Genomic DNA, 20,852 nt, shown 5'->3' with positions numbered 1-20,852 from the left:
ATTATAATTTTAATTAAATAATGCAAATAGTAAACAGTGACTGTTTATGCTTCTCAGTACAAATAGCAACTTAATGCAAATTTTTAGATTCTGTTCCAAACCAATGTATATAGACCAAAGTACAATTTTATCAAGTCTGTTTGTGATCGGTTTATTAAAAAAAAAGTTAATTTACATAGTTTGAGGAACTACAAGCTGTAAACAATATTTGTATATTGCTGTATGTATTAGAAGTTATAGTGAAATAAAGATGTTTAGAAACTCAAGCGCCGTCGTACATTTTTATTTGCTGAATCTGCTACTGTGACAATATGTGCTACTAAAACAATATTATTAAATTAATTAAGTTAATAAAAACCTGTATTGCAACAGAAATTATTTACTTTTTTTACCTATTGTACACTAAATGAGTGTTTTGAAACTACTTCTGCTAAACTATCCATTTGTATCAATGTTCTGAGTTTTCCTGGCTTTAAGTGTCTCTACTAAGAATGGAAGAGTTCATTTCTTAATGTAAAACATTTCTGTATGTTTAAAGATTGGCCCAGAACCGCTCCAATTTTTTGTTGTGCTAAACGAGAACCCGAACTTTTTAAAACGGGTTGTTGCGAGATCTCCTGATGACAGCGAAGATGGCCAACGTTAGAACCACAGTTCCAGCCGCGCCGCCGATGAGAGCTCCCAGGATGCCTCTGTCTATTTTCACTTCCTCACACCTCGGCCCAGAGTAGAAGGTGGACTGGGTTGCTGCACACCTGGAAAAAGAGACAGGAGACATTTCCGTTCATATTTTAATGCTTTCTCCTCTTCCACCTTGAACTGCCGTCACTAAGGGTGTTTTCACACCTGATAGTCCGGTTGACCTGGTTCGATTCAGGACTAAAGTTCCAACATTTGTTATATTTTCAGCCGGAGTGGTTCAAGCGCTGCTGTCGAATGAACCAAACCCTTTGAAAGACTTGCTCACGCTCTCGTCTCTGGTGGTGCTGTACCGATAACTGCTTAAACAAATGACTCAAAAAACCCCTGAAGAAGACACAAATGCAACGCTCTAAACAAAAACGGAGTGGCATCAGATTTTAGCGGTGGTCTTTTGTCATTGGCAAAAGATCACCAGCCATTTCTCCCACTATACTCAAGAGTTTGTTTGGGTTGTATTTACCCAGAATGCCTTGCTTTCTGGGTAAATACTAAGGGGTTTGGACAGAGACTGAGGTGGACCAGAGTTTACTTTTTTGGTCCGCATTAGAGTTCAATTCAAACCTCCCCAAACGAACCAGACTTTGTAAATAAATGAACCAGAGTTTAATTAAACCGGACTAAACAGGACTGATGTGAATGCAGCATAAATAAGACTACACTGTGGACATTATACCAGTTTCGCATATCTGGTTGGTAACCATAACAGACAAGTAGTTGTGGCAACAGAGAAACAAAAATACCCTCAATTTGTTTAAAGTCAACCGAGGCTCCTGCTATGAAATAATCACATGGAAACAGATCAAACTTCTTTAGACACTCAGTTGTCAAGAGCCACTGTCCTGTTTTGTTTTAGAGCCAATCCTGCTCTAACTCATCTAAATCAAATGGACGTTTCTAAGCATATTCAAGAGTCATACAATGTTTTTAAAGGTTTTGTAGGCTCTACTGGCCTTTGTTTGAAAGTGGTCAGACAGGGGAGAGAGTGATGACAAAGAGGGAAGGGGCAAATGTCGCCAGGGCGGTACACAAACCTGCAATGGCCATTGCATTAGGTATCCATATGTGAGTTGTGCTTTGCCACCACAGCACCCATACAAATGTTTTAATCTGATATGATGTCATAGATTTGTTGTTCATGTCAAATTTGAAAATGTCATATAGGTCCACACTGGTCCTGTGTTAACTAGTCCAATTGGTATCCAATCAAGAATTCTCTTTTTTTCACTTTAAAACTAATGAAGACAATTGTATTGTATTCAGGCAAGAAATTTCTGAATGTAAACAATAACATGCATCGTCTATGAAAATAATCATGTAACAGTTTCTTCCTTGTTACAGGATTTGCACCAAAACTAGATTTAGCCCACAGTGCATAAACAACCTCAACAGCTCTGATTCTGATTAAAGTCAGATTTTACTTTTTATGCTTTTGGGTGGCTCTAAACCTCTTCTGTAGGTAATTGAATAGGAACAAAATATGACTGCAGGAACACGGATGTCGTGCCTATCCAACATGAAAGCACAAACCTGCACGAGGCTTCGCCTGCAGCCTCCACACACACGCCTCCGTTCAGGCAGGGGTTAGGGCGGCAGAGGTCGGCGGCACGCGGCTCCCTGTGCTTTGACGTTTCCTGTTTCATTTCCAACTCGCGGCCTTCCTTCTTGTCCGGGAGGTCTCTGCTTTGTACGGAGCGCTGCACCGGTACTTCAGTCTTGATCAGGTGGGTCAAATCTGTTGGAGTGACGTTTGGATAAACATCTTTGCCGTGTCAGAAATATACACCTCAGAAGAAAAGTGCATTTTGGATCCTAACCATTGAAGTCAGCGGTTATGATGAGGTCATCATTCTTGAGGAAGCTCCTCCGCTGTAGTTGGTTGTGGGATATGAACGTACTCCAGCCGTAGTCTTGACCCCGGTAGCACTGGCAGCTCTCGTCCCAGACTGCACTAGGCGTGGCGGTCGGCTTGTCCCAGCGGGTGTTATTGTCTAAGTGAAAAATTGGTAAGGAAAAGGAAACCCAGGTTAGACTACTCAGAAAATCGCCATGCTTTATTAATGTTAGGCCGCAAATTCTTTGAAGGAACCAAACAGAAGTGAAAGGTCAATTAGTGCGATAACCAATTGCTAAAATTTATGGGATATGGTTTTGAGAGTTGTGAAAGCACAGCTCATCAGATAAACAGACATTTTTGACTTGGTTGGAACCAGCAGTGCATTGAACATTGCCCATCTCTGCCTACCTGAGGTGAAGCTTCTTGTGGAAGACATCCTCAGTGTAACATCTGGATCCTGATCCAGTGCTACAATGGTGGCCTGCCTGTTTTCTGCTGGCCACTGCATCACTCCGTCATTTTCCCCACTGCAGAGGTGCAATGAAGCGCCGACATAATCCGGGTATTCGCTCTCTCTTCCATTCGGATAGACACTGACTCCGAACGAATAGCCCTCTGCGTTATAAACACATTTGCTCCTTACAGGCGTGCCGACGGGAGTTGTGGCGAGAACGCCAGTGAAATTGCGGATTTGCCAGACAAGACTGGGACAGACGGTCTCAGTGAGAGTGATGTCATCGATTAAGATGGCGCCCGAGGAGCCGGCCGAGCCTCTGATTCCTTGGAAGACGTAACGGAACTTCTTGGACATTTTAAGATTCACGTGAGCAATTTTCCAGGCATCATCCCCGTCGCCTAAGAAGCAAACATAAACATAAAGTAGTTATTAATCCTTTGATTACTTTTATTAGTCATCCCAATCACTGGGCCTTCCTAATTCAATGCAAGTTCATTTTTAAGGGAACACACCTGTGACAGTGTGGATCTTTTTGATGCTGTTCACGGCTCCCGTCCCATCATCACTTCTGATCCAGATCACCAGTTTGTCCCCAGCTGCTCCGGTCATCTTATAGAAGAACTGGAGACACTGTTCACTTCTCTTTGGGTAGAGGATGCGTGACTCCAGCAAGGCGCTGCTGCCCACTGCCCCGGAAGAAGTGTTGAACTTCATAAAGTAGCCAGAATCTGAAAGAGATCACGCTTCAGTAAATGACAAATGTTATATCACTTCTGAGTGATTTTTTTTTTGGGTTTAAGATTTTTTTTTTGACTATGAAACCTCCGCAGTACCTCTACAACGTCCCTCCAGGGTATGATCCCCGTCGCTTGGGCTGCTTAGTGTCTGGACCCAGTCTGCGTTGTCGTCCTCATTCTGGATCATTCCACAGATGTTTATGAGCTCAAAAGAGCACTGATCCAACAGAGTATGCGTCTCAGCTGAAACATGTTTGATATCAAACAAAATGGAATCTTAATAAAGGTGAAAATTCTCAATATCCATACAACGATCGAAGATGCCCACATTTATCTGTAACCTTGGAGAAGTGGTGTTTTCTTTTAAAAGACTGGCTTATATCCTTTAAGTTATTACCCATCCAAAAAAGCAAAAACAAAGGCAAATCTGTAATGTATGATAAAGTAATAAAGTATTAAAGTAGAAATACCCACCACAGTCATACATGCGGTTGAGTCTGGTGATGTCTACTTCGCTGAAGTCCAGCCGCTGACCAATGACATTGTTAAAGTACGGTATGGTGGTTGTAATTGTGGGAATGCTTTCATTCTTATTAAAGGAAAACGGTCTGTAGTGCATGATGGACTCATAATCATACGGTGTGTTCAGGTCTGTGATGAAGTCATCTTCATATTTGTTGAAATTGTGCCCCTTCCCTATGAGAACAGAGCTACATTATCACCGACATGAAAGTATGATCAGGAGATGACTGTAGAAAATCTACCATAATACATAATACACCATTTGTATATGTGGAAGTAATATTTAATACATTTTTGAAAGCTATTAAAAAATATAGCACAAAATAAATGCCTAATTTGTGATAATCACGTGCAGACAAAAAAAGTTTTTTTCTTTTTAGTTTTGCCAATGGTATGGAAAAGTTTGTCACATTGAAAAATGTGAAAGATGTGCAACGTAAGGGGTAAGCAAACAATTCTTTATGCTTCTATCCACTGTAGAAAGATTTTTACAGTAATAGGCTGCCACACAAGTAGCTTTACTGCAACAGTTCTCCCAGTCAGCTCTACTGAAATTCACCAACTGGTTTTCAAATGGCCACACTTACCCTCGACTGAATGTGAAATGAAAACAACAACAGACACCCACCTTCTTCAATTTCGTCCCACCAGATTTTGACGTAGTCATCTCGGTCTGAACGGGACTGCTCGTGGTAGAAGCCCAGCGCGTGGAGAAGCTCGTGTTCCACTATAGCTTTGGTGTCACACCGGTCTCCAATGGACACGTTCTGGCCTGTCCCATCGTCTCCAACATATGACCAACAACTGCATAGTTTACAGAGAAAGCAGTAAGTACGCTTCTGAGTTTTACTGAGTTTTACTTAGCAATTGGGAAAATGAACATCTTGGTATCTTTGTATTACTTAATGACTGGCCCATAAAAGTTAAGCAACAACCTAGTTAGCTACAAAGCTAGTCCCTCACCCAGAGAGCTTGACGAATGAGATGTAGGTGGATTCTCCCTCGTAGGGTTTAAAATCCACGCAGGATCTCAAGCGGTATTCCTCAAACGCTTGAAGAATTACACCCTTAGCGTTCAGATCTAAATCAAAAGGGAAAAGGGAAGTGTGTTTCCTTTTGTGTTTTATCAAATTATGACAATTTGCGCAACTTGTGCAAATGTGTACCTAAGGAATCAGTTAGGATGTAAGGTATGGGAAACGTCCATCTTCTTGTTTCATCAAGGATGGCGTTTCGTTTTGGCTACAGAACACCGTGCAAGAAAAATCAATATTTGACTTCTCTACAAACACTTTCTACACATCCTCTCCGTTCACTTACATTGACAGCAATGTCTCCCTCAAACAGATGTGTCAATCCTGAAATGTGGGCAATAAAATGAAGGTTGTGTGTTAGCAGGTAGTGGAAGTTATTTAGACCAGTGGTCCCCAACCACCGGGCCGCGGACCGGTACCGGTCCGTGGACCAATTGGTACCGGGCCGCGCAAGAACTAATAAAATATGTCCGTTCTATGTATTGAGTCTGGAGGAGCTTTTATTTTGAAAAGTCGTACACCGGATGCCGAGGGTTGAGTCTTGGCACCCCCCTGCCCCCCGTTCGACGATCCTCACAACGCGCATGCACCCCCCCACCCCCACCCCCCGGTCCGCGGAAATTTACGAAGGCTTTGGCCGGTCCGCTGTAATAAAAAGGTTGGGGACCACTGATTTAGACCATGTCAGTGCAGAGAAAATCAACACAGAATACCTCTGTTAATTTCAAGAATGTCATCTCTAAGTTCACCGGCATCTGCTTCATCATCTACAGGATAAAGTCAGTGTTAGACCTCAAAACAAAAAGTAGCCAACAAATTGCCTGATTAATGTGGACGATTAGACACCAACCAGTTATTGCTGGAGCAGCCTCCACCTAGCACACAACGAGAAGGTCTTCTCAATCCAAAATGCGTAGCCAAACCTTTGCTTTCAACTTTTGTATAGAAAAGTGAGATTCATTAACATGACTTACCTTGAAAATGACAAAAAGGCCAATCAGAACAGCAATTTTCCTCAATCTGCCTTCAGGTCCCATGTTGAACAGAAGCATGATTCTCTGACTGACAGTGTCAACATGTCAGTCAAGAAAGCAGCCGAGGAGGAACTTTGATCAGGGTTGTTATTTTTAATGAGTAACTTTTTTGTGTAGCTTTTAAAGCTGACATGGCATGTGGAGGCGATAACAACCATAAACTGTAAACTATGAACCGAAGATATGCAGATGGAGCGATACGGACTACAAAGCTGCTCGGGGTTTTGCTTTGAGTGTTAGAAAGCCGAATCCTACTTTTGTCTCACAAAATTTTGAACTAAAGCAGCAACTTCTTGTCTGCACTTAACACTTTGTAACAAAAAACATTCGGTCCCCAAAAAGAATGCTTAGATTTAGATGTTATTCTGTCACAAATGCAGACGGTTGATGAGTGAGAAAAGTTGTTAGGCGTCTGCGTTGCTGGGATGGGATTCGAGAAGGTTTAAAGTTTCTCTTGGGTGAGATTTTGTAAAATTATTGTGGTTAACAATTCTCTTGTTTATAGAAGAAACATTAGTTTTCTGAGAATTAAAAAAAAAACTACTGGAGTTGGTAGACGGCTAAGAGCTTGACAGATATCTACCGCCTAATTTAGCTGACCTTAGCTTGTGAAATCAGCTTAGAATGAAGATGTTCACATTAGTCGGGTGAACACACACATCTGTGACTATACAGACCTATCCACATTCAAATCACATCTAAAACACACCTTTTCAAAACACCTTTTAATGTACGACTATTGTCCTGTTTTATTAATTAATTTATTTTTTTTTTAACATGCTACTTAAGTGTTGTCCTTTTATGATTTTGTTTGGTGTACTTAGTGTGCTGTTTGTAATTTTGCTTGATTCCTATAGTCTCTTGATTGTGTAGAGAAGTGCTCTGCAAATAAAAGTATTATTACTATTATATTATGTAAATGGTTACTGACAGCCTCCAATTTTGCAACAGGAAGAAGATGTTTGCTGCTGTTGTGTTTGGGTAATGTTGGCTCCAGCTCGCTGCTAAACTGTCAAAAGCAGTGAAAATGTTGAGATTTTGCCATAGCCTGATAGTAGCAGTATGTTCCTGTGCTTCAGAGTTCCTTAAAATTACTTGAAAAAACATCCTGAGAGTGCAAAGATTTACTTAAAAATCAGGTGAAGCAGGCAAAACTGGAAACCAAAGGTTTGCTATGACAAAAAGGTACAAAACAAACAAATAAAAAAAACTAAAACACACGAAAAGTTATAAAATGCAAAAAGGAAGCTAACATTTAATTAATAAAAACGCTATATGGTTAAAAACCTGGATTTAAAGCTGTTAAAACCATCAATATTAGGCACCGATTTTGTTTGATTTGGGTTAGTTAGTGGGCGATTTGGCTGACCTTTTGACCTTTAAACGTTCATTAATATCCTGAATATCTTCAAAACAAAACAGCAGCGTTCTTGGACGTCATTTTTGATTTTTGTGAAAGCGAAGGGGTTGGTTGACGGTCCATAACCTCTAAAAACATCTCATATTTTTAAAACGATCGCGGCACAAACAAAACATTTTTGCTGCACAAATGGTTGACAGTGATTTTATTTGATTTGAAGACAGGGACCAACTCAAGTCTGCGTGTAACTTTCTAGTCGGTGTCTGTTTACATCTCACCTAAAGTAAGAAAAATGTAGAGGGACAATTTATTAGTACTTTGCATAAGTATTATATTTCTTAAGATCCCTTCAGTTGGTTTTCCTTTTTTTTCTTTTTTTTTCCTTTAAGATACATCCTCGTAAGCGACAAAACAAATACATGAGAGTTGTTTATGGAACAGCAAACCACATTCTTGTTTAAGACTTTTGTTGACATTTCATAATGCATTGTAATATCCTGTAATACATCTTGTGCCGTCATCTTCACAGATGTTTCTTCTCATTCCAGCTCCACGTACGCCAACCAAATGCTACAAACAAAAACAAACATTTCACAATAGTATCTGCATTGATGTCTAAATAAAATAATACAGTTTGTAATTGCTTACCAGTTTGTTGTGTTATAAAATCCTTAGTTGTGCGACACAATAGGAACTTCTGTTTTGATGAGTGATGTTATGTCTGTAGAGAAGGAAAAGTCTTGTTTGCATTGTGGGAGTATTAGATCTCAACCTTTCACTGAATGAGTCAACAAAAAAAAAACATCAAACCTTCAAAATCAGCAAAGATGATGAGGTCATCATCCTTGAGGTAATTGCGCCGCTTGAGGTCAAAATGCTTGATGAAGTTCCTCCAGCCCCATGATGTACCTCGGTAGCACTGACAGGCGGTATCGTATGTGCCGACCTTGGAGGGATTGTCCCACAAAAACTGTCCATCTGATGCTAGAAGCAACAAGAACAGAAAGATAGTGAGGAACACGATTCCACAGCTTGAACGATGATGTAGAACAGCCTGTGTTGACAGGTAACTAACATTACCGATGAAAGCAGGTATAAAGATCAATAGTAACATTTCTTTTCAAAGTAAATTCTGTCTCCCAAAAGTGCTATGCAGGCACTGCCAGCAAATTAAGTTTACGCCCAAAGTGCCATTGGTCTGTCTTCATCCTGCTCACTTCTCCTCCCCCTGAAATCCCATGGCAGCATGATGCACCTCTGCAACAGCTAACATGAGAAATAACAACATAGATGCTGACCACCTGCTGTTTGATTGATGTTAGTAAGTAATAAGTGTGGTGTTGTTTTTATTAGGCGCTTCCTTTGATGGAGTAAAATCACAGTATGAGTACATCTTACACAGGAATGCCATCGTTTTTACCATGGTTTTTACTGTCATGGAGTAATGTCGGTCCCTTTTCCCTCAGGACAAAGAAACATACTCACTTGTCGCCATATCAGTTGTGAGGCTGCGAGCAGAAGACATCCTTTGCAGAATATCTGGGTCTTGATCCATCACCACCAGGGTGGCTTGTCGGTTGACAGCTGGCCACTTCATCACAGCGTCATTCTCCCCACTGGTCAGGTGGAAGTAGAGACCTACGTAGTTCCCAGTGTAATCACTGTAATTGCTCAACGGCACGATACGTATGCCGTAACCATAGCCTTCACGGCTGTAGAAGCGAGGGCTGTCAAGAACAGTGTTGACATTAGCCATTTCCATGATCTTGGAGAAGTTACGGATTGTCCACACAGTGTTTGGGCAGTGCGTTTCCGTCAGGCTGATGTCATCGATGTAGATGCCTCCAGTGGAAGTGGTGGGGTCTCCGCGCATGGCTTGGAAAGCATAGCGAAACTTAACGTCCATCTCCAATGGAACGTGGGCAATCTTCCAAGAGTGTTCAGAATTGGCTGGGTAGAAAGCAAAGGTTAATGTTTAAGAAATAGCGTAGTTAATTTAAAGACATTGTGGTAAATTCTTCCACATTTACCACTTCAAATGTAGACACTATATTGTGTAAGGCACCAAATATGGCCTAGTGTTTCTCAGTACTGTTATTTTTCTCTGCAACAATGTGAAAAGTATACTTTTATCTGTAAATTGAATCTTACTTTTGACACAGAAAGACATTAGCTTGATATGCCAAAATAAAAAGGGGACTATAACATGTTTGGTCTTGTTCTGCTAGCTTAACCTAAATAGCAATTTAAAGAAGTTGCTACTGTGATCAGCCAACATGTGTTCTCAGGTTTATAATTTGTCAATGCGTGCAAGCCAGCACTAACAATTCGCCTAGTTTAGCATAAAGTCTAATGGCAGCTCGAAGGGCAAATTTGTTTTAAACAGTTGATAAAAATCCATATCTGAAAGTTTGAAAGTTTACCTTTTAACTCATTCATGTTGATTACTCAAAATAGGAACGTGAGAAAAAAAGTACTACATGTTAAATTTATTTATTAGCCTGTAATTGATGTCTATGTTGTATAAAACTTTACGTACAGTGGACCTCCACTTATTCTCAGATTAGGCCCAGTAACACTTGACATGCTTTTGGCTCCTGGGATGGTGCAGCAGCCAATGCAGGAGTACCTTTCATTTTCAATGCCGTTGATTGACTGTGTCCCCAAGAGCAGAGACAATGAGGACTGTCAATGTTAGCTTCTGTGGTAGTTATACAGTCCCAACTATTCAAATAAGCAGTTAGAAGGATTTTTTGGAGGAGTCTCAACTAAATCCCACGAATACCAGGGTTCACTGTGTTCTGATACCATACCAAAAAAAACCACACTAGGTAATTCAATATTTCAAAGGTTGATGGAGAGCCTCCTATTTGAGAGTTTTTTTAAAATACCTTAATTTGAATACTATATTTAATTCACCTGTGCACTTGTTTCACTCTGGCTCATCCTGTCTGCATGCAAATCAGATTAGACAGGCTTTGACGAGTTTAAAGAAATAACTCCTGTTAACAACCGTGAAACATGTCCTCTGTTTACCATAGAAAGTATGTATTTTCTTCATTTTGCGGACATTGCCCGTGCCATCGTCCATCTTTGCCCATACAACTAGCTTGTCTTGCGCGCTTCCAGTCATCTTGTAGAAGAACTGCAGACACTGGAGCTTCCTTTTGGGGTAAAGGGTTCGGGATTCTAGTAGAGCAGACTGCAGAGAGTCTCCAGTCCGGGTGTTGAAGTACATGAAGTACCCTGCATCTGGAGATAAGTGAAAGAGGAGTCTTTTAAAATAGTCTGAACTTCAGTTTTGTTGGGTTTTAGAAGTGAACTTCTTCAACTCTGACCTCTGCACCTTCCCAGGAGCGTATGATCCTCATCCCCTGCGCTGCTCTTGAGATGGACCCAGTCGGCATCATCATTAGAAGACTGGATCATCCCACAGATGCTTGCATACTCAAAGGAACACTGATCCAGAAGGGTGAGGGGGCCGGCTAGGGTAAAAGAGAGGGGCAACTTGAATGTTTATTTCTGGGGATTTATATTTCTAGCTAGAAAGTCCATAAGAAGCTGACTTTGCAAAATATACATACAGCAGTTATACATCCGGTTGAGCCTCAGGGTGTCCATCTTGCTAAAGTCAAGGTATTGGCCGATGATGTTGTAGAACTCTGGGATTTTGGTAGTGATAGTGGGAATGGATTCATTCTTGTTGAAAGAGAAGGGTCGGTAATGCATGACGGATTCATAGTCGTACGCCGTGTTTTGATCGGTGATGAAGTCATCGTTATACTTGTTGAAGTTGTGCTCGAGTCCTGTGGAGAATTTTATTTATACGTCAAACAACCAAAAAATGTTCAAACTCTCATTTCATTCCTCACATATTCAGGTGCCGGAGGTACCTGGTGTCACCTGGTCCAGCCAAATGTCAACGTAGTCGTCTCTGTCTGTACGGGACTGTTCGTGGTAAAATCCCAGAGCGTGCAGCAGCTCATGTTCAATCACAGCCTTATGGTCACAGCCATTTCCCAAAGACAAGATCTGACCATTCTGCTGGTCACCAACGCTCGAGAAGCACCTGACAGGAGAGGGAGCTGGTTAAAGACAGAATGTCCCATAAATACATGTCTAGGGTGACCAGATTTGGGTTTCTGAAAAGGAGGACACTTTTTTTTTTGTTGGGGTAGCAGGGGTACTTCATAACTGCACAATGCACTGTAAGCTATGTAATGTGTTTTGGGGCAGTTGACCAAAATCCCGGACGATTTTGAAATTCCCCCCAGACATTTTTTAGGTCTGAAATGTAGGACATGTCCGGGAAAAAGAGGACGTCTGGTCACCCTATACATGTCACTCCAATGCTGTTTGCTGCTGCGTTTCTATTGGCCATACACTTGCGCACAATTGCAAAACGTTATTTTTTGGCGTCACGCAAGTTTCTTGATCAACAATCAGATGTTCTTGAAAGACAAAGAAGATGACAGGAAGTGGCAGGAGGATGGTGAGCCAGCAAGCTTTTTCAATGACTTAATGCGTGAACAAACTTGTGTGACTTCTTATTCAACGGAAACGCCACAATTTCAAAATTGTTTTTTCAACATTAGCGAAATATTGACAAAGTTTTGCGCACAAAACTACAAAACTATTGTCACAGTATGATGAAAAGGGTGTTTGCCTGTGGACTGATGTGACAAAATTGTGAATTTTTGAAAGGTATGTGCCCCATTACATCTTATTCAAAACTAACCCATTTGAAAAGAAGAACATCATGCAGGCAGTCAAACACAGTAGTGATAGTTGGGCCTGTGTTGATTAGGTTTTCATGGAACAGTTCGTAATGCTTATACCATTTTGACAAAACTTCTGGATATTGCTTGACATTTTGGACATGGATTGAACAGAAAAGACAGAGTTACTACCTTACCCTCCCCTCTTCTCAAACTTGATATAGGTTTTCTCTCCCTCATAAGGCTTGAAGTCGACACAAGACTTGAGACGATACATCTCGAACGCCTGGTGGACGCAACCTTTAGCGTTCAGATCTGAACAAAGGAAAAAGGAACTGACAGGATGATCAAGTACAATGTGAACAATCATATCCCAAGAATAATTAATGGTCTTTAATGGCACTCACAGGCTCTAAAGATATTGATAGATGTTTCAAAGCTGATAATTTATTAATTTATGTTCTCAGTCAATATGGATAAGGCAATCTTAAGTTCTAGAATAGGTCAACAGGGTTTTAAAGAAATTAAAAAGACCAGTTGGCTTCTATTCCATTTGCCCAATTAGTAAAAATTTAACTAGATAGATAATCCACAAAAATATGGGTTGTTTTTTTTTTAATATATATTTGAATATCATTAAAAATAATTTTAGGCATATTTTTCTGGCTTAAAAAATGACAAGCCAAACTGAAGTATTCAGTAAAGATGTGAGTGGATGTTCTGAGTTCTGGGACTGTTGGAAATCAAATCAACAGAAAATATTCTGACGGAATGATCAAATTGGAATAATCCTCCTCATTCATCTCAGGGATTATTATCCTGATAAAATGAGTTACAACATGCTGGTCATCTTCGAGCTAAAGGTTTAGGACAATTGATGGTATTGCATCCAAAGTAAATTGCATCCTATATAAATTTCCATTTACTCCACATTATAAGCTACCAGTTGACTTAATATTTCATTCAGCAGTATTTATATGTTAGTCTGCTTTTACAGCATTTATTTCTCTGGAATTATCAAATCTGTTCTTTCAACTCAATCAGCTATGATGATGATGATGTTTAAACACAATCATTCAGTGAGAGTATCCTCCACTTTATATGAACTCACCTAAATCATCCCCAAGAATGTAAGGGATTGGAAATTTCCACCTATATCTTTGGTTGACCAGGGCATTCCTTTCTTTCTGCAACATAAAGTCACTTAAGTAAAACACCCAATCAAAAAAACACACTTATCTCAGACATGTTGCCCTTTAGTCTCTAAGGAGTACAAGGACTAATGGCTCTCAGTAATTACTGACATTAACATGATTTAGCAAAAGAAAAATCATCTGGTTCCAACTTACAGGAAGCAAAATGTCTCCCTCAAAGAGGTCGGCATCAGAATCTGCAGCAAAAGTGACCACAATTCAACATCTTCCTTTTAAAGTTAATGTTATGAAGTCAAGCAATATCGCTGCTCACCAATGTTTAGGATGGGGTTCTCATCTTCGCCATTCTCGTACACCTCTGCAATACATACACATGGGTTTATACCTGACAAATTGTATCTTATTGTTATTTTAAAGAATGATAGAAGTTTTCTCCCATTTTACGTACCGTGTACTTCACGGGAACGCGGTATCTGAACAAAACAAATCCAGTGGAAGTGAATGCAATTAAAATCAGTAACACTCACGATGAACTCTGCATATATTCAGTACTTACGGTGAAGGATGTAGTCAAAACCACAAGTCCCAGCAGAAAGAGTCCTCTCTCCATTGTGACAGAAAGTGTGTGACTAAATGCTGCTGCTGGTTTAAGTCTGTGCTCTGATGCGTTTGAAGGGGATCAAGTTTATGACGATGAACCAAAGGACTTTGACTCTCGCTGTTACTAATTGTTATAGTAAGTGGTTCTCACATGCACAACTGCTTGTTTGTTTTTGAACTGTGTCCGATAGGATATTATCTAATCTAACCATTTTATATTGGACGCTAATGTTAACTAGCAACATAAATCCAGATGACTAAGAAGATTATGAGATATTCCAGGGTGAATAAAAAAAAAAAAAAAAACACCAACTGACTGCAAATCCTGGTGAAGTTTCCAGAGGAGTGTTTAAGTTTGTTCAGATTCAGCAGATTTTGATTGGCAAGTTTACAAGAAACTTATACCAGATGACTATGCCTTAAATGTGAAAAGGGATAGATATTTGATTAGAAGATTACAGTAAATGACTGAAAAACTAATGGTTCCTATATTCACTTTTGACTCGGGAGCCTTTTAATTAAGGTGAAAGAAAGAATTGAAGATCCCAATACACTGGGAATTTCTAGAGGCTTTGAATTCTCTATAGATCATCATTTGACATTCTCGATGGACTGCAAAATCTTCCTTGCAGGTCTTTCAGAAGGCCATTTTTGTTGATTTCAGAATGTCTGGCCATTTAAGTAGACATTACGAAAAGCAGTTCTTATTTCTTTCAAATGGTAAAATTGTTTAACCATTTTCAATTAAATAAATATGAATTCATATCTTGAGGCTTTTTTTTTCTTTTGCAAATGAAAAGCACCAAAACTTTACACAGAAAGGGATAAGAAAACGCTCTGAACTCCATGGCCAATTAAATATTCAGAAACTGAGCATATCTTCTCTGCTTTCAAAAGCAACCGGCTGAAATTGCGAGGTCGTTGCAACAAATGACCTCACAATTTTCATTTGCTACATTTGTTGCATGTAGCAAATGTGTACATATTTGCTATATGCAGCAAATGTTGTATAATAACAGAAGCAGAAGGAGATGTGTGTTCCTTCAGATTTCCGGGCAATCGTAACTTTGAAATTACGATTTCCCAGTCACAAAAATGAACTGGAACGCATTACGAAGTCGGACGGAAACGCGTTTTATTATAAGAAAAACTTGTCTAAAATTAATTAAGCTGTATCCAGGGCTTGCAACTCCAAATTGAAGAAATTAAAAGCGGTGTCTGCTGATCGAAAAACAAAGTTTAAAACGATGTTTGCAAAAGGTATTGCGAACAGTGTCTACTATGCAACTGGAACGCTGCCAAACCCAGCTCCGAGGCAAACGAAACGCAGGTAAAAGCTGGTCCGGATCAGCCTAGCATTACCACAGTAGAATAGCATGCTAGCCTCTCCTGCCAGCTACATCTGGCCTAGCTATAACAAAATGCAGAGTTTTGTTTAGGTTTAGTTGGCCAAGAAAAACCAAAAAACATGACAATAAGATATTTTCAAAATTCTGAATGTTATGCATTTGTCGCCAGGAAGACGAGGTGGCCGAGTGGTTAAGGCGATGGACTGCTAATCCATTGTGCTCTGCACGCGTGGGTTCGAATCCCATCCTCGTCGCAATCCAGTAACCTTTTCTTTTTTTTGGCCTAAATCGTAATTACATTTTTCCTTTTTTTTCTCTATCTTTTAATTATTATTTGGACTCGGCCTCTTGGATGTATGAATGTACCTATGATTTGCGCTAACCAGAGGATCTGCTAGAAGTTATAAAAAGATACGGCTTTCACCTGTTCTTGCGTAATGCTTTTTATGACTTTTGTATTAAGTCATATGAAAATCTATATCCAAGTCAAACTATTTTTTAGAAAACTTTTAAGCTTTTGTGCTGTCACATTTCTTTCAAAAGCATGTATCAAAGTTAACTGATTTTAGTTCAGCTTGTTAAACGGCGCCCTCTGCAGTCACAAAATCTGACTGTCACGGTAAATTCCTAACAAAGTCCTAACAAATTACATCATGTCACCACGTAATTTACGTACGGCTTGCACGTATGTTCATGGACGGAGATGTTACCTAGACGCTACTTTGTCGCGTTGTGCAACATACGGAAGGTTGTTTTTTTTTTTTGGTGACTACAAATGATTAAATTTCATATGTGAGATTTGTTTATCACTTTTGCCTTGATATGAACTACATGCGTCTCGGTGTTACGGAGGCTTGGATTACTGAGGAACAAAGATTTTCTATTTCTATTTTCTATTCTATTTCTGCTTGGTGCTTGGACGTCACCGTAAAATAAGTGCTTATCAGTTTTAGTTGGTTTGATTAAATTTAGTATTTACCCGTACCACTGTCCTCAGTTACATCCATCGGGTTTTACTGAAAACATAAAAATAATGTGAAAAAAATAATAAGAAATATACGGAAAACATCAGGCTTCACGCTGTACTCTCATATTTATTGCAATTCTGAGCATTTCCTGTGGAGGCCACAAGAGGGTGCTCATGTATCACAGATGGATCTGGAAAAGCCGTAAGCTTGGACGTTTTTCTTCACAGCAGTGAAGCTCAACAATGAGCTAACTTCTGGAACAGAGACAAAATCAAGTTAATACATATAAGAAGAAGATTTACATACGGGTATAATGGTGTGATAATATTGACTAAAAACACAAAAGTTTTATAATATTAAAACAAACAAAAAAATAAAACTGTTTAATTATACAGATGCTTTCATTTAAACAGAAAATTTCAGGTTTTATCTAAACTGCTGCTAAAAAAAACCTTAACATTATTCAAGTTATACAAAGGTTCTTAATGCATATTTGTTATTTTTAATGTAATCCAATTCTTTACTGACCAGTAAAAATGGTCAGGTCCAATTCTTTACTGACCAGTAAAAATGGTCAGGTCCAGTAATCTTTTCTGGACCTGACCATTATCTTTATCATTATCTTAGTATCTTTTCGTTTATACTCATTTGATTAAAATCTAATTATGTTTATTTCACATTTTCTCTTCATGCTGTACAACATTTCAGCTTTTACTTCAACTTAAATGTCATTTCATGTGTCTCAGTGTTTCCTTTTTACTTGCCAGTTCGTTGCCACCGTCATCTCTGTCTGCTCTGTTGTTTTTTGTTTTAAATATTCATTTGGTTTCTTGATAGGCATTTGTCTGTAAAATGTATGAATTCAGCAATTAAAATAACTAAGACACCACAGATAGTAAAATTATTATTATGAAGTTTCTAAAAAAAAATAATCTTATAATTTATTTCTGTCTAACAGTGTTGACAAAGTTCTCGGCATGATGTCCAACAGCTTCAGTGGTGCTCTCTTTCTCCATCGTTTCCTTTCTTTTCTTATAAACTCTTCCTTCAGCTCAGACTGGCCATTCTTTTTTTTTTCTCCTTCTCTCCTGATATTCTCTGTTTCTTGTCTTCTATTCCTCCACTGATAGCTTTTCTCTGGCCATCCTATCCTGAAATACATACGATTCTATAATCGGAACATGCTTATCAGCAAACACTTCCCTCAGGAAAAAAATTACATCTTTTTAATATTAAAGGACTAATAAAATCGCGTTAAATTTAAACCATTAAACTATACAAGTTGTTGAAGATAAACAGAAACATATTTGAAAATAAATACTTGACGCATGTGAAGTCCTGCCATTTATGTAAAACACATTAAAATGAGGTAAATTTGTCAACCACATCACCAAGAGTCAAAGATCTGATGGTGGGCAAAATGCCAAACATTTATATGATGTTGTTCTGAAGGAGGCCATGTTGTACCGTGAAATCTTTACAATATACCAAAGTTAAGCATTTATGTCACAAAATTCCATCAACATTTTGTAAATTGTCACTTGAGGTGTTGACGCAATATGGTTGTGACGAACAACTTAGGAATGAAGAAGAAGAAAAAAACAATAACATTAGCCTACCAGAGCTACCTAGCTCTCTTAGCAAAGGAACAATGAGGAAGTGGTCATGGGGTCCTCAGAATTTCTGATGCCCTCCAATAATGCCTGATTCTCAGGAAACAATTTCAATTGAATTTGAAAACACATGAAAAGATTTTTAACTCCATGTATTGATACTTATGAAATTATTTATTTGAATATTTATATTTAGTTGTCATGACATTTTATGTTAGAATTCTTTTAAACCATGTTAATGTATCGAGTTCTGCTCCAGGACAATGACTTTTACAGACACCATCCACCTACTACAATGTTTAAAATAAAAAACACTCAGCAAACACCATGAATACATCCACTGATGTGGTGACATTGGCAGGTCAGTTTATTCAGTTATTTGAGGAAGTTATATTTTGAATATATTTTATTCAAAGTATGTCCTTTGTCCAGCAGACATGTTGTGTCCCTCTTCTCAAGAATCAATAAATATACAAACTTATGCAAAAATACAGAATAAATCTGGCTAAATATAGTAGAAGTTTCAAATGCTCACTGTGCATAGCGATGCTGATATTAGCAGAATAATTAGTCAGGCAATCTGCCGAGGTGGCCGAGCTGTTAACATTCTCGTATTTTTAATTTCATGTGATGAATTTGTCTTCCTCGTCTGCATTCCAAAAAGTGGAAACAGTCCTATTGTTGTCAGCTGCACTCAGCAATAGGTTGGGGAGGGGTAGGTCTTTGCCATTGTTTTTTCCTTTTTTCTCCTTACACGTAGAGAAAACAATGGACTCAGCAGCATTTCCTCTGGTACCTCCAGAATCCTAGGAATGCATTTTATGCATTTCTGCCACCGACATCGGTTTCCTCAATGTCTTTGCTCTCCCTCAAAACACGTTGGCTATTATTAAAGTATCAAACCGAAATCCACATTGCACGTCAGGTTTTCACATTCCTCTCTGTTTTCAGTTCTGCGGCTTTATGGCTAGTTGTCCTCGTCGCGTTGATAGGCTCTGTTTTGGCATCCTTGGTGTTTGTCTCCATGTCCGTCATCGCGGCTCTCGCCAGGATCAGAGGAACTCCTCACGCCTCCCGTGGCTCCATAGTGACCCCCTTCTAGCCCAGGGGAGAGCTGAGTGTTCTCTGCCTGATCTCCCAAATGGTGACCTGTAATCTGTGAGACAGACTTTCAGCTGTGACTGCAGGAAACATTTGGTTTTATAAAGTATGAAATCAGGTGAGCCGGATGGAGATTCACTGCTTCACAGCTATGCTCTACTTTGTGTCGGCCTATTGCAAAAAAAAAAAAGTCACGTTTGCGTACTGGTTAGATTTCCGATATTCCTGAGCTGCAGGTTACCTTCTGCTCACGGTAATATCGATCTACCGCATGTTGATATTTGGCTCCATTCAGCCCAAGAGCTCCGGCCAGTCTCTCTCCAAGGAAATCACAAGCTGGTTTTAGGAAGACAGAAAGCGCCTCGTTAGTCTTCCTGTCATTAGTCTGATGACTTTTGCAGTGCTACATACCCAGCAGTGACATCCTCCCAACTAGAATGGCAACATTCTTAAACGACAGCCGGTTCTGAGTGAAGGAAAACACATCTATCACATGATCTACCACTTTTGATGTGTAAACAGATTTCATCCTCTGAACAGATTCCCACCCTCTTCTTTGGCTCTTCAAAGGAGGTTCTGTGTGACTTCTGCTCCTCTGCCTCGTCTTCTTCAGAGTCCTCCAGCTCCAGACTTTCACCGCTGGAGAAGTAGATGATCCTCTTCTGCTTTTGCAAAGGTGGACCGTCAAACTCGGTCTCCTGCTCTTGTGGAGAAACCTGACGGATTGGAGAGATTTTTGCATGAACTTTTATTTCAAACTGAAACACCAAGAGTTGTTCTCACTTATTACACGACTCACTTCCTGCTGGCTGTCTGTGTTCATTCTTCAGGCAATAAGAGGCCCGGTCTTTATGGAGTGGTGTAGAATACCACAGCTGCACTGAGTGCATCGATCGACGTCGAGTGTCTGTGAAGAAAATCCAACTGCAGGATACCGGATGAGTCCTGAAACCCGAGAGGACAAACAGAGCGAACCTTAACTCATGACGAGAGCCGTCACTGGAGGCCGGGCTTATCGTTGAGGAATGTCAAGAGTTTACTGTCACGTCTATTTGCCAAACGTTGGAAACCTTCTGTCTGACACAGTACGTTTGAGTCACACCCTCTTTTATTCCTCACGGCATGAGAACAGGACTTAACATGGGGTCATAAAAGAATACAATACATAAACAATCAGTCATTCGAGGGTCATTCAGCTGTTGCCCTTACAGTGCATGTGATGTCATCAGTTCCATTGTCACTAAGATCCAGACACATTTGTGGCAGTATCTCATGATTTTTTTTATTTAATTTTTTTTAGTATCTCATGATTTTCTTCATGCTGCCAACGTCTGAACAGTTTGTCAGCAGAGAAAACAAGACATTGGATATTAACTCACATGTGAAGGATTCTTACGTCTCCAACCAAGACGTCTGCAGGGCAAATCAGATCACCACCTTGTTTTTCTCTGCTCTGAACGTACAATATAGTTCACTCACTTCTATAGGAACTGTTCACGTCTTCCTTTTCTTTTTCAAACAGAAAAGTAGCGGTAAACTATTTTTCTCTTGTCGCCCTACTACTGACTACTTGTTTTCTGGCTTTTAAAAACCATTTTGAAATAAATAAATAAAATTGACCTCTTGGATGCAACTGAGAAATAAATCTGTTAGAAACATACTAGAAAGA

The 20,852-nt window shown here is 39.5% G+C and overlaps 3 protein-coding genes and 1 non-coding gene across 4 annotated transcripts; 1 reads left to right on the top strand and 3 right to left on the bottom strand.

Annotated features, from left to right (window-relative positions):
* Window positions 1–137: 137 nt before the first annotated feature.
* On the bottom strand, window positions 138–6,453 carry mep1a.2 (meprin A, alpha (PABA peptide hydrolase), tandem duplicate 2). Its single transcript, XM_044106817.1, is given in 16 exon segments — window positions 138–755; window positions 2,230–2,434; window positions 2,517–2,690; window positions 2,945–3,391; window positions 3,506–3,721; window positions 3,827–3,973; window positions 4,205–4,426; window positions 4,881–5,056; window positions 5,216–5,333; window positions 5,419–5,494; window positions 5,573–5,610; window positions 6,000–6,053; window positions 6,137–6,161; window positions 6,261–6,352; window positions 6,355–6,432; window positions 6,435–6,453. Coding segments are annotated over 16 exon segments (2,250 nt in total). The 3' UTR covers window positions 138–592.
* A 1,401-nt stretch (window positions 6,454–7,854) lies between these two features.
* mep1a.1 (meprin A, alpha (PABA peptide hydrolase), tandem duplicate 1) lies at window positions 7,855–14,340 on the bottom strand. The gene is made up of 14 exons (XM_044106815.1): window positions 14,109–14,340; window positions 14,001–14,025; window positions 13,866–13,910; window positions 13,748–13,788; window positions 13,510–13,585; window positions 12,596–12,713; window positions 11,574–11,749; window positions 11,265–11,486; window positions 11,019–11,165; window positions 10,717–10,932; window positions 9,166–9,630; window positions 8,491–8,664; window positions 8,329–8,401; window positions 7,855–8,250 (listed from the first exon to the last, which is right to left on the bottom strand). The coding sequence occupies exons 1-13, from the start codon at window positions 14,160–14,162 to the stop codon at window positions 8,352–8,354; spliced, it is 1,809 nt and encodes a 602-aa protein (XP_043962750.1). The 5' UTR covers window positions 14,163–14,340; the 3' UTR covers window positions 7,855–8,250; window positions 8,329–8,351.
* Window positions 14,341–15,673: 1,333 nt separating this feature from the next.
* Window positions 15,674–15,755, top strand: trnas-gcu. The gene has a single exon. It is a non-coding gene; the product is annotated as a tRNA-Ser (tRNA).
* A 2,490-nt stretch (window positions 15,756–18,245) lies between these two features.
* On the bottom strand, window positions 18,246–20,523 carry LOC122825398 (protein FAM177A1). The gene is made up of 5 exons (XM_044106814.1): window positions 19,983–20,523; window positions 19,732–19,899; window positions 19,595–19,649; window positions 19,425–19,519; window positions 18,246–19,238 (listed from the first exon to the last, which is right to left on the bottom strand). Exons 1-5 carry the CDS (start codon window positions 20,004–20,006, stop codon window positions 19,050–19,052), a joined length of 531 nt encoding a protein of 176 aa, XP_043962749.1. The 5' UTR covers window positions 20,007–20,523; the 3' UTR covers window positions 18,246–19,049.
* Window positions 20,524–20,852: the final 329 nt, after the last annotated feature.

Source organism: Gambusia affinis, linkage group LG22 (assembly GCF_019740435.1).
Source record: "Gambusia affinis linkage group LG22, SWU_Gaff_1.0, whole genome shotgun sequence".
NCBI classification, from domain to species: Eukaryota; Metazoa; Chordata; class Actinopteri; order Cyprinodontiformes; family Poeciliidae; genus Gambusia; species Gambusia affinis.
The sequence above is the reverse complement of the archived record's forward strand: the minus strand, read 5'-3'. Positions and strand labels throughout refer to the sequence as shown.